At 50.0% G+C, this 13,490-nt stretch overlaps 1 protein-coding gene across 1 annotated transcript in view; it reads right to left on the bottom strand.

Annotated features, from left to right (window-relative positions):
* LOC135809391 (ankyrin repeat domain-containing protein 27-like) overlaps positions 1-13,490 on the bottom strand; it is a 39,124-nt gene that overhangs the window by 8,210 nt on the left and 17,424 nt on the right. The window contains exons 22-30 of the mRNA XM_065322731.1: positions 11,129-11,223; positions 5,700-5,765; positions 4,937-5,122; positions 4,583-4,729; positions 4,124-4,168; positions 3,704-3,820; positions 2,529-2,720; positions 1,680-1,799; positions 422-483 (exon numbers count right to left, since the gene is read on the bottom strand). Coding sequence (XP_065178803.1) covers positions 422-483; positions 1,680-1,799; positions 2,529-2,720; positions 3,704-3,820; positions 4,124-4,168; positions 4,583-4,729; positions 4,937-5,122; positions 5,700-5,765; positions 11,129-11,223 — 1,030 coding nt within the window. The remainder of the gene's footprint in view (positions 1-421; positions 484-1,679; positions 1,800-2,528; positions 2,721-3,703; positions 3,821-4,123; positions 4,169-4,582; positions 4,730-4,936; positions 5,123-5,699; positions 5,766-11,128; positions 11,224-13,490) is intronic.

Genomic DNA, 13,490 nt, shown 5'->3' with positions numbered 1-13,490 from the left:
CCGCTCTATCTTTTTTGTTTTTTTGGTGCGTGTTTTGGCAGTGATGTCGAGACCCCAGGTCGGAAGAGCCATCAATGCCCCACCATCACTGCTGTGTCTCGGTGCAGCGCCTGCTCATTAGTTGTCACGTTTGTCCTAGTCTCCGTACCATTGTCTTTCATTATTCTTTTCGAGCTGGGTATGTGAACATAGTAAAAAAAGAAAAGGAACAAAAGACATATTCTAGCACCTGAGTCTCAAGCATACACAAAGAGTACAGAAAGCTAATCTGAGGAATACAAATTCTCATTTGGTAAGGCTGAAGTTTGGGTGTTTTCCATAAAGTCCCTAAACATAGCCCCAACTGCAAAAAAAGAAGAAAAGAGACTCGCTTTGCAGTAAATGATCTAGCACACAGCACTGTATCAATGGATGAGCTTACTTTGCTGCCTGGTGGAGAGGGGAGTTCCCACGGCGATCTGGTGCATTGACATCGCCACCATGCTATGCACAAAACACAGCATACGTACACCCCAAGACAGACAAACAGACAGACAGACACACACACACATGTAAATTGTCCAGTGAGTGGTGAAGTTATTGTTGTAACGTTGCGTGTCATGCACATGCTGTGTATGTCTCAGTATACCAGTATAACTAAAGTACATGTACTGGGCAGTGCAGTTCGACCTCATGAATGAAATAGCGCCGGTTGCAGCACGGCTCTATTCTGTACACTCGAGTGTGGCGTTACATTATTCATGAGGTCGAATTTCATTGGCCGGCGTGTGTATGGATTATACCAGGAGTATGAGGAGTGCGTTAGCATGAGGGAATATGAGGGATACGGTTTACACAGAGTACGAATGGTATATTTATCCCCAGATGCTACGACTCCCTGATGTGCACGCATCTGTACATATAAGCATGCAACAGCAAACTGTTGCAGGTCCAAAGACATAAGCAGCATACCCCTACTACTTCCTTCCTCTACTCACTCTCATCTGTACTTCTTAACTTCGGGTTATTTTCGACTCTCGACACCTTCATACCTTTTACATTTTTGTACTGTTTCGGATAGTTGCCGTGGTTGGCTATCACCCTTCATTTCGCATTCATTTGTTATTGGCAGTCGTTTGACAAGCAAGGAAATGTTGAATAAATACAAAATACAAATATGGGGGGGGGGGGCATAGTCCCAATGCAAGCATACACAGCAGGACCTCCTGGTGGGGACATTTCTCCTAAAATGACATCTCAATACTCAGGACAACGCAATACCGTAAAAGTCCGTAAATAAGTACCTGCCCGAAAGAAATACCCCTTCATTCTTTTGGCTCTGTCTGTTGAAGTCAAGTCAAGCCCGATAAACATACTGCCCGAAATAAGTACCGGTACGATGCGCACATGCAGCATGTAGCATGTACGTCGACATGAAAAATACTTCTGCACTACACACAAGTCAGGTTCGAAAGTTTGTTCGTGCCCGAAAGTCAGTACCCGCCCGAAAGTTAGTACGGGTGTGGTCACTAAATTCGAAAGTAAATACGTACTTATTTACGGACTTTTACGGTAGTACAGTTCTCACTGCTACCAATCCAATGACAAGACACTCCGGATACAGGACCCTGGTCCCCAGGGTGTCTGAGATAAAGACATTCAACTATTTCAGTATACAATGTACATGCATTCAAACTTACAAACAACAGGATGGCCGCGGACGCATCGTGCCCGTTGGCACAGCAGTTGTGCAGTGGCGTTCTGCCATTCACGTCCGGTGGACTGACCTTGGCATTGTAATCCACCAGTAGCATCACAATCTGCATGCACACACACACACACACACACACACACACACACACACACACACACACACACGTACACACACGCACGCACGCACGTACGCACACACACACACACACGCACACACACGTACACACACACGTACACACACACGTACACACACACACGTACACACACACGCACACACACACACACACACACACACACGCACACACGTACACACACACACACACACACACATACACACACACACGCACACACACACACACACACACACACACACCAACACACACACGCACACACACACACACACACACACACACACACACACACACACACACACACGTACACACACACACACACACACACACGTACACACACAGAGCATTTTCAGAACATACAGGCAAACCATGAACAAGGTGAAGTCAATATTCATTTCCAGTAAGCTAATGGGAGTGCCAGGAACTTGTTTTGGAATAGCGAAGGCAAGAATACAGAAAAACCATTGCATGTAGATACATGTACATGTAAAGACGATGACAGCGTGCATATACCATACATGTATACATGTATGGGTATGTGAAACAGAGAGGTTCCAGGCTGTTCAAGAGAGTGCTCAATACCGAGAGGCAGAGCTAGTTCAAACATCTGTTTTCTGATGATCGCTTAGTGCGTGAAACTCAGAGTTAAAACACTTTTCCGTCCTCTTATTGTTTGTATGTGTATGGTCTTTTGTCCAAACTCACGTCTTGATGGTTATACTGGCATGCCAGGTGTAGCGGTGTCTGCTTGGCATTGTTCTTGCAGTTGACCATGGCGCCGTGCCGCAGCAGCAGCTGCACCACGTGACGGCGACCGTGCAGCGAGGCCACGTGCAGCGACGTCATGCCTTCCGTGTTGCAACTCTCCGTGCTCAAGCGTGCTATGGCCGCACCCCTCTGCAAGCACCACGGCAGCAACATTAAATACACAGAGTGACAAGTGTTTAACACTGGAATAGTCTCTACACGCAACTGTATGCATGTACAGTAGAAGGAAATAACTTTACGGAAAAAAATGATGAAACTAGCGCAAATGCAAAATAGAGGGAAAACACACTGGAACGAGTTATGAAGTAACTATCCACAATAGTGTCATGCATGCGGAGTACTGTTAGATATTCGCATCCGGTTTTGTACAATTCGTTTTCGTAAAGCTTCCCCTTTCTTTCTCTCTGATATTGCTGACCCGCCCAAGTTGGGTGGTGTGTTGCTTTGCTGCTTCGAGTTGTAGACAGACCGCATTGTCATGTTACTAACTGGTCTCGTCATCGTCCTGTAACATACGGCATTCTTTGTTGCCGTGGGACTTGGCTTGTGCACATTTTCGCTGTGCTCACCTTCCCCTCTTCAGTCCTACCTAATCTTGAACCTTCCAAGTTGGAAGGCTGTTGGTTTGCGGACCGGAGATGTGTTAGAGCTAGGCCTCAGGTCGTTGAATGTCTCAGTAGCCTGTCAGTTTTGTGCCCAGTTATCGCACTTTCTGACTGCTTATTACCTTGTTACAGACGTGGATAGTTGCTTCATAACTCGTTCCATTGTGTTTTTCTCTAGGCTTTAGCAATTGGGGAATCCTTGAAATAAACGAATACTTTGAAGGCGTATTGTTGGTGCTTTCACAGTTGCTACCACTCCTGCTATTGTGAACTCCCTCCCGTTACTCCGAGATAATCCAGGAGGCCGGAAGAACTCTGGCGGTTTCAAAGACGTAGGTGACCAGGCAGGTCAAATGGAAAAGGGCACAAACCATTCAGGGAAAACTTCTCACCGGCTTCCAGGATTTGTATCAATGGCACTTTATTAATTGGCACTGTATTGTTTTTTTTCTTCACAGCAACCCCCCCCCCCCCCCCCCCCCAACCACACACAAGCTTAGGACTTACAGTTCTGATGTTTTGACATGATGGACAGTCGCAGAGAGGATGGCAAAGATCGCTTTCTTCGTACACAACAGCACTCTTGGTTGCATCCTCCTCGTCAAATCCTAGTTTGTAGCGCACCTGTACGGCAGCGGACCAAACGGCAGCACACTTACTTAAAAAAATACATAGTCATACACCCAGTCTGAGTTAGGGCTGGGTTTCACCAGGTCAGTGCATATGTGTCCGGTCAATAACCAACTTGTTCAAGGTATCCATTTATTCATGAAGCTTCGAATCTTCAGATTCACACAAAGCTAAATTCAGAAGTAACTATGCCAGAGATTTTCCATTGCAGATTATCACCTGCACGAGAAATATTCTCGCAGTGAACACCACCTCCCAAACACCAGGCTGTTGCACAAGAGATGCCTATGCACATACCATGGGAACGTCGCCATCCGCACATAGCTTCAGCAAGTGATCAATCTGTGCATAGAGAAGAATAGACAGACCTAGGAGATGAACAGGATAGAGAGGAACCGAATCCGCATGCCGGCAATCTCTAAACTGCACCGCTCTCGCTTACTCGGCCAAAAGGGGTCTGATAGAGGACAAAGGATAGGGCGAACATTCAATAGTGCATGTGGTGCCAGTGTGGGCATGTGGCCATGGAAGTGAGAGAGGAAGAATGAACCCAGCGTATTTTCAACTAAATTTGCACAAAGCTACTTGATCAGCAGTGTTGCCAATCAGGTTACTACATTGGCCAGGTAACAGTGAACAAGTTACAGACAGAATAATGATCTGATTGCACTGCTGGCATAATCAACAGTTTTAAAACACAACATAAACACTGCTTTATAACAGGCTTTTACGGCACACGCGGATGATGAGGCTTACCTCCTTCTGAAGCTGTGCCACCGTACCGGTTAGTGGACCGCTGTCTGTCTCCACAGGGGAGGATGCTACCTGCTTGGGAGCAGAGGATGAGCCGCGCGACTTCTTTCGTGTCAACCCATCAGAGGAAGTATTTCGAATGGCAACATTCTGCAGATCACACAATTATTACATTAGCAAATAGTATCAGGTCAGAAGTACATGTTCTCGCCATGAACAGGCATTCCACTCATTCCTTTGCTCTAGCACCACATACACAAATGTATGCACACACCCACACAAGTAAAGCAAGGCTGCAAAAGGTGTTACCGAGCTAGGTAGTAGTCACGCACACGGGTCCTACTCAGATGCACTCACCGACGACTTGCGCGACTTGGGGGAGGACACTTTGCGGCGAGATTGTGCAGGGGAAAATCCCCTCTCGGGCGTGTTACTTCCGGAGCTGGCTTGGCCGCTATCAGCCACAGGATGTGTTCGGTCCTCTCCTGGAGTTGTTATACTGGCATTGGAGCTGGATTCACCCACAGTCACTGCTTCCGATTCCTGCAAACAAAATAGGCAAAAAGTCACCAAAGGGCCAATTTAGTGAGAAAATATAGACATGCTCAGACACTGCACACTGTACAGTAATTGTTACACAGAACGTGCGCGCGCATACACACACACACACACACACACACACACACACACACACACATACTCACACACACACACACACACACACACACACACACACACACACACACACACACACACACACACACACACACACACACACACACACACACACACACACACACACACACACACACACACACACACACACACACACACACACACACACATACACGCACGCCTGTATACACATACGCAAGCGCTCATACACGCATGCACGCATGCAAACACAGAAGTATTTTGTCCACACATGCACACACAGGTGAAGGAAATGACAGGAAAAACAGTGAGGATGACAACACCGACGTTGACGACGACAAAAACAACAGCGACAACATGAGCATAGAGATAATATTTAAGAAAAAAGAGAGCAACAAGGACAAGAACAGCAACAGCAGCAGCAGCACTGGCAACAAAGACCACCACTACCACCAACAACGCTTACCTTTACATGAGTAAATGACTCCTCATTCTCGAGTCGCTGTATTTCGGCTTGTAGAAGTGCAATGATCTATGACAGCATAGCCATAGAGAACATGACAACATGCAACAGACCATGTTCCAGCAAAGTGCAATGTACAACGAATGCAAAAAGCACTTGCGGAGAGAAACTCATACATCTCATTCTAGTTTCAGCACCACCCGCCTACCCACCCACCAACCCTTTCTACACACACGCACGCACGCACGCACGCACCCACACCCACCCACACACACACACACACACACACACACACACACACACACACACACACACACTACTACTATTGACAGCTGCCAGAAATGGCCACGCCGCTCCCCAAAGGGAGGTACACTCGAACGTCTCTTATCCGGGCACCTTGGGACCGGGCACTGCCCGTATCTCAGATTCGCCCGTATCTCAGGACAATTCATCTACCATGTATCATATCTTTTTTGAAGAAGTTTATTTGGCACCTCTTGCACATGTTCAGGTTACAGAAAGAATCCATTGATAAAATGTGTGGATTTCACAGGTTGGCAGTGACAAAAAAAGCACTTGCGCATACGAAAAAAGTTCAAACACTGCAAATTCCAAGCATTTCAGACATAGGAACTCAAGCTGAAGGTGCCCGGTAGAGAGACGTGCCCGTATCTGAGGCGTCCGGATAAGAGACGTTTGAGTGTACTGTCAGAGAGGTTAGAGGGGAGGAAGGCAATGCTCCAAGTGGCGTTCCAGATCTTGCCGCCTCCGGAACCGTCGGTTGTGGCAAACTTGGCAGTGAAACTTGAATTGTTGGCGTTCAGCCACAGTAGGGCGCTTTGGACAGGTTCCACAACGGTGACGCTTGAGACCCGCAGCCGATTTAAATGAACGCTGACAGTTGGTGCAAGTTACACCAGGAACAACAAGAGGAGCAGGGGCAGGGGCCGGCGGCTGGTCGACATCGCCTAGCCGACACTTATGCACCGCAAAGCCTCCTCTGCTACGTAGCCATCGGTTGCATGTTGGACACTGTACTGATCCAGGCTGCTCCGATACCGGGAGCTGACGGATTGCTGAACACTTGTGACGGACCATGTCGGAACTACGGCGGAACAGACGGTTGCAGGTTGGGCACTCGATGCTCTTCGGGGCGGGTTCCTTGTCCTCACCTGCTGCTGTCACCACTCCACGCCACTCTCCACGATCGCTTGCCAACTCAAACCAGTTACGCACTCCAGCCACGGATAGGTCCGTGTGAATGGTGTCCTTCCAGCGACGACGAGGTCCACAGAATGGCCGAGACTGAGGGAGACAGGCAAACAGCAACTGCTTCGGTACTCTGGTGTCATCAAGACGAGCCAGGTGCCCAAGCCACTCCAACCGTCTCTGCTGCACCATGCGTGACAATGGTGTGGGATCACCCCACTGTGCTCGCAGTTCTTGTGAAGAGATGCGCTGTTCCCACTGTCGGCCTCGCGATACGCCAAGGATGGAGCGAATGTTGGCATGGTGAAACCGGTCCATTCTATCTAAATCTGCCTTCAACGGCGTCCAGCATTCTGAACCATACAGAACCGTTGACAGTACGCAAACGACATACAGGTGGCGCCTGGTAGGGAGGTTCAGGCTCCGGTCATGTAGGATGCGCCGAAGACCACCAAAGGCCCCTGCACCCTTTGCTAGACGGCTCCGAATGTCCGCTTGCGACCGCGAGTCTGGAGTGATGGTGGAACCAAGATAGGGGAATGAGGTGACTGCTTCAACCCTATCACTGCCAATGACCAAATCAGAGCAATCAGCAGGGCAAACTCCGAAACCTGCAACGAGAAGCTTGGTCTTGGTCATGCTCACTGTGAGACCCAAGCTGGATGCGACCTCACAAAAGGCACACAGGGATTGATCGGCTGCGTTGCGAGTTGTAGCGAGCAGTACAGCATCATCCGCAAACTCGAAGTCATCAGCATGGCCGGACTCGGAGTGGGGACGACGCCTAGTGACACGAGGGAACAGCTGGCCATCAATTGTGAAGCTGAAGTCCACACCAGACTCTATTCCACGCTCAACGAGAAGGGATCGCCAACGCTCAATAACTAAGCCGAAGTACAAGTTAAACAGTACAGGTGCCATAACGCACCCTTGGCGCAGCCCATTCTTGACAGATATCGGATCCGTGCAACCACCGGCAACGCGAACGCAAGCTGACATGTCTGTATGGAATGATTTGATGATGGCCACAGTCGGGGGCGGCACACCCAGCCGCAGCAATGCCTGCCAAAGAGCTTCGCGAGGGACAGAGTCGTATGCTTTGCGGAGATCCACAAATACGCAGAAGAGCTTCGATCGATGTTCGTACGACTTCTCGACAAGTTGACGGACAGAGAAGATGGCGTCCGCACAACCACGGTGCCGCCGAAACCCGCATTGGGATTCAGGCAGTTCCGCCTCAGCAATACCTTGCAATCGGTTTTGCATGATCCGAGCAGCCAACTTGCCGACAACCTCCAGCAATGCGATCCCTCGCCAATTATCGCAACGAGAGAGGTCGCCCTTCTTTGGAATCGGTACCAGCAGTGCATCGCGCCAGTCCTGGGGCACGCAACCCCCCGACCAGACAGATTGGAGTAGGTCCAGGAGGAGTGGATGGAGGACAGGCACACCAACCTTCAGCAGCTCCGGCAGCTCCGGCACAATCTGTGACATACCACCAGCTTTGCCATTCTGTAGGTGTCTAATTGCCTGAGTCAGCTCATCCTCCGATGGTGGCAGTGAGAGGGAGTCCTCGACCTCACGCTGAGGGATAAGTTGGAAGACATGCGGATCGTACACACTGCAGACATTCAAGACACCCGAGAAATGCCCATGCCATGTGCCCTGCTGCTCCTGAACAGATTCGCAAAGAACTCCATCGGCATTGCGGATGGATTGGACAGACAGGGGTTGCAAGCCCCCAAAGCAGCGTTGCATGTCGCGAATGGCAGACCAGACAGCTTTGCCACTGAAACGTCCACGGTGCACCACCGCCGCTTTGTCCATCAACCAAGTTGTTTTTGCCTTCCGGATACCAGTACGAGCCCGGCCACGCGCTTCTTTGAATGCCCGGTGATCAGAGTCCCTGCCGCTTCTCAGCCATTGGCTATACAGGGTATTACGAGACTCCAGTAGAGGCTCCAATACAAGGGCATTGTCACGGAACCAATCTGGCATCCGCCGCTTGTCCCGACCAACCACCTGCTCCGCCGCGTCAACAACAGCCGACTTCACGGTACTCCACTTACAGTCCACAGACGAGGCGCGGTCATACGTGGCTAAACGAGATTCAAGACTAGCACAGTACTCAGCACGTACAGTAGCCACACGCTCAGCCTCCTCTTCACTCATGAATGGCTTCCGATTGAATTGGTGAACAGCAAACTTCCGCGGCCTGGAACGTGCATCATGATGGTACCGTTGCTGCACAACGTCAGGTAGCCGGTATTTCATGCGGACAAGACGGTGGTCTGTGCTACACTCTGCAGTGCGCATCACTTGACAGTCCATGCAACGTTTACGGTGTTGTTGGCGTACGAACACATAATCTATACAATGCCACTTTTGTGATCCAGGGTGTTGCCAGGTGTACATGTGAATGCGTTTCTTGGGAAACAGTGTGTTACATACTGTGAGCTGTTGACACGCCAAGAATGTGAGTAGTCGATGACCAGCATCGTTCACATCACCAACACCATGTGATCCATGCACTCCCTGCCACATCTCTAGTTGCTGTGGGCCAAAACCAACACGAGCGTTGAAATCCCCCAGGACGATGACGTCATCAGCAGAGTTGACATCGCTGAGAGCAGACTGGAACTGAGCAAAGAACTCTTCCTTGTCAGCATGGGGGGATCGAAACGTAGGAGCGTAACATGAAATCACTGACATCCACCCGTGCTCAAATCTCAACCTGGCCGTCACGATGCGCGACGAGACGGGCCTCCACTGGCAGCCTGCACGTTCAAATGCCTGCTTGGCCCTCCGACGCAGAACCAGCGCAACACCCTCGCCACGACGAAAATTTTCGTCAGGTACGGGGCGACCAGAGGCGAGTACAATCGAATCGCCGATGTTGAAAGAGTCTCTCCCAAACCATTTGGTTTCCTGCAGGCCAGCCACTTCCACGTCAAACCTGGACAGCTCACGGATAACCAAGTCGATCTTTCTGTCCTCCACGACGGGCACAAAATTCAAATTTTCAAAATTCACTCGTCTCTTTGCCGTCTCGACCGGTCCGTCATTGTTGACCAGAGTGCGGACGTTCCAAGATCCAAAGGCCAATGTTCGCAGCCTTCCTCTCCTCCGCCTTCCTGACAGTACTCTCTGAGCTTCGCAGTTTGGAACCATTCGGGGGTCAGCTACACCACCGCGAATGGAGAGGCGAGGACGACAACGGTCGTGACAGAAAAGAAACTGCCCTGGCGACCGCGCCGCGGAACCCTCGCCCCAGGAAATTTAGGAACACGCCAGGGGCGACTCTGGTGAACCCAGAGCCACCCCGTGGCCTAAGACTAGTAAGAAGAACGACGGAAAAAACTCAGATAAATCGGAGCTACAAAAAGTGCAACCGTCCCCTTCAAACACAAGGGACACACACACACACACACACAAGAAAGGAAATCTACACCGCAGGGAAGCCAGCTGGCCGTGTCATCTCACATGTACATACACACAACTGCCAGCGGAGGAAGAGAAACCGAGGGCAATGCTCTCAAACAAATATGCATGTGCGTCCGGCCTCATTTCTTTGTGCTACGTACCTATCAGACCCAGCGGAAGGACTTTTCAATAATTGGTCAGGTAGGGCAAGCTATCAAAGTGCTGTGGGGTTCTCCGCGATAACATGTTTGAAAAAGTAGAAGCAGAATCTGAATCATGCATTCTGTTCACACCCTGCACTCATTAACGGATTACTTTTGGTCAGGACCCAATTTCCCCGACCGGGTCTGCCAACCTTGTCTATAAACTACAGATTTGACTCAGCTGCTTGGTTCAGATAAATTCCGCTCAGCAGTGAAGGAGTTGCAACGCCGGCCAAAATCAAGAAAGGCACTACCCAGAATGAGTTTCCACTGGGGGTTGGTCTTCACTAGTAGGAGCTCATGCATGATGGCTCAGCGTGGCCCCAACCTGGTCATGGCGTTCAGCAAGGCAAAACAACTAGACTAGCTACAGTTGCACTCACTGAAATTCAACCCAAAGTGCAAAACTAATGCCCTGGACCAGTTCCGATTGCGCCACTGTACTTGTACATATGTACATTCAGCCGGATTCGTACCACTTCCAGGGCGTCACGGGATATGCAAGTTGAGGGCGCCAAATATACCCCTTTGGGTCAGATTTCATCGAGAAAAAAAACTGTAGTTATGTTAGGCCGCAACCATGCCAATGTGTCTCACCCGCTGATTGTGAGTGCAGTCGCTAGGTGCCTCCTTGTGCCGATTGGTAGTGCGAGGAGAAGCCTTGTAATGGACGAGTAGCTTCACAATGGATTCTGCAGCAAACGGCACAATGCAATGCAGCGAGATATCCGTCTACAGAAGCACTTCCAAAAGCCCATTTTAAAAATAGCTACTGGTAGTATCAGGCACTACATACATGTAGCAGAGGGAATTGCACCACTAGTTTACCACATTATACAGCCACTTTCTTGCTTCACAAATCACAATATTCTCAGATATGCATGGTTTCAGTTATGGACGGAAAATATCAATCAGCCCAACACAAACCCAGTGACAACTGCTGTGCCGCTTGGGAAATGATTAAGAAGCCAGCCCTAATTATCTCCCTGAAAACATAGCAGTTGCGCAAGTGCATGTAGACGTGCGTGCGTGTGTGTGTGCATGTGTGTGTGTGTGTGCCCCTGGCGTGTTTCTGAATTTGCTGGGGCGAGGGTTCCGCGACGCGGTCGCCAGGGCAGTGTCTTTTCTGTCACGACCGTTGTCGTCCTCGTCTCTCCATTCGCGGTGGTGTAGCTGACCCCCGAATGGTTTCAAACTGCGAAGCTCGGAGTACAGTGGTGGCAGAGGCGTGAGCTGTGAGTGGAGACGGTTGCTGGAGATGGATGGTGATACAGGGAGAAGAGTTACGCTGCCTGACGACAAGTGGGAAATTGTTTGATCCTGCAATTTCAGTTCGAGCGCGGTGGACTTCTAGACGATGTGTCCTCATGGCTGTTTTTCAACGCTTGGCCTATCGCTGATATCCCTGCGTGGAATGTTCTTCCAGTGGAGTCCAGGTGGGACTTCGGGTGCTCACACTCCATCACCTGGTTGATTATTTCGGAACTGCAATAATACAAGTTCAAATAATTATTGTTTCCTTTCTGTGCGTATCTCTTGTCATCTCTCTTTTCTATACGTCGCACACCAGATGTACTACTATCGCTGTCTTTCTCCTGCTATCTCTCTCTGCTTGCTGTTTTTTTGTTTTTGTTGCCACTGCCCCTCATCATACCCATGCTTGGGTGGAGGGTGGCGTGACCCGTTAGGGTAGCTGTCAATACAGTACAGTACAGTACAGTGTGTGTGTGTGTGTGTGTGTGTGTGTGTGTGTGTGTGTGTGTGTGTGTGTGTGTGTGTGTGTGTGTGTGTGTGTGTGTGTGTGTGTGTGTGTGTGTGTGTGTGTGTGTGTGTGTGTGTGTGTGTGTGTGTGTGTGTGTGTGTGTGTGTGTGTGTGTGTGTGTGTGTGTGTGTGTGTGTGTGTGTGTGTGTGTGTGTGTGTGTGTGTGTGTGTGTGTGTGTGTGTGTGTGTGTGTGTGTGTGTGTGTGTGTGTGTGTGTGTGTGTGTGTGTGTGTGTGTGTGTGTGTGTGTGTGTGTGTGTGTGTGTGTGTGTGTGTGTGTGTGTGTGTGTGTGTGTGTGTGTGTGTGTGTGTGTGTGTGTGTGTGTGTGTGTGTGTGTGTGTGTGTGTGTGTGTGTGTGTGTGTGTGTGTGTGTGTGTGTGTGTGTGTGTGTGTGTGTGTGTGTGTGTGTGTGTGTGTGTGTGTGTGTGTGTGTGTGTGTGTGTGTGTGTGTGTGTGTGTGTGTGTGTTGCAACTTGTTGTTGGAGGAGGCAGTTTGCTCTTTTTGAGCTCTGTCTCAATGATGGATTAGCCACACTTGGCAGCCAAGTGCCGTATGGTGGAGACCAGGCCTTGGCTGCTGTGGCCCGTCCTGACAGCCTTGCGAGCTGTCGGGAGGTTTGTTGTACGCATTGCACTAGTCAGACGAAGTGGTTTGGGGAATTTGTAGTTTTTTGAATTTGAATGAATTATGGTCACAACGAGGAGGACGGGGAAGACGAAGGCGAAGGGGACACTGGTCACTGCGACATGGAACGTTCGGTCCTTGGTGGAGGACGCTGGTGATGCCAAAATATGCCGTAAAAATAAAAATGTCTCGGATACCGCCGTTGACAGGAAACTGGATTTTCTTGTGGAGGAACTCGGCAGGTTCGGCGTGGATGTTGCTGGTATTCAGGAGACGAAATGGTTTGGAAGCGACGTCTGGCCTGCTGGGAGCGGTACGTTGTTACACTCTGGGAGGCCTTTGCCTTTGGGGAGTGAGCCCGGCCGCCGGAACGAGGGAGTTGGAATTTTGATGAATTCCGCCGTGACCGGGATGTGGAAGAGCGGAGGGGAGCAGTGGAGCGCCGTCAGTTCGCGTATTGTCACTGCTCGTCTTCTTGTCGCCAAGCGAGGTGATAAACTCCCTGGTGGAGGTAAGCGACACGCAGATTTCTGTGTCTCTATCGTCAATGTTTATGCTCCAACGAGTAAAGC

This window comes from Sycon ciliatum, chromosome 2, assembly GCF_964019385.1.
Source record: "Sycon ciliatum chromosome 2, ocSycCili1.1, whole genome shotgun sequence".
Taxonomy (NCBI): Eukaryota; Metazoa; Porifera; class Calcarea; order Leucosolenida; family Sycettidae; genus Sycon; species Sycon ciliatum.
The sequence above is the reverse complement of the archived record's forward strand: the minus strand, read 5'-3'. Positions and strand labels throughout refer to the sequence as shown.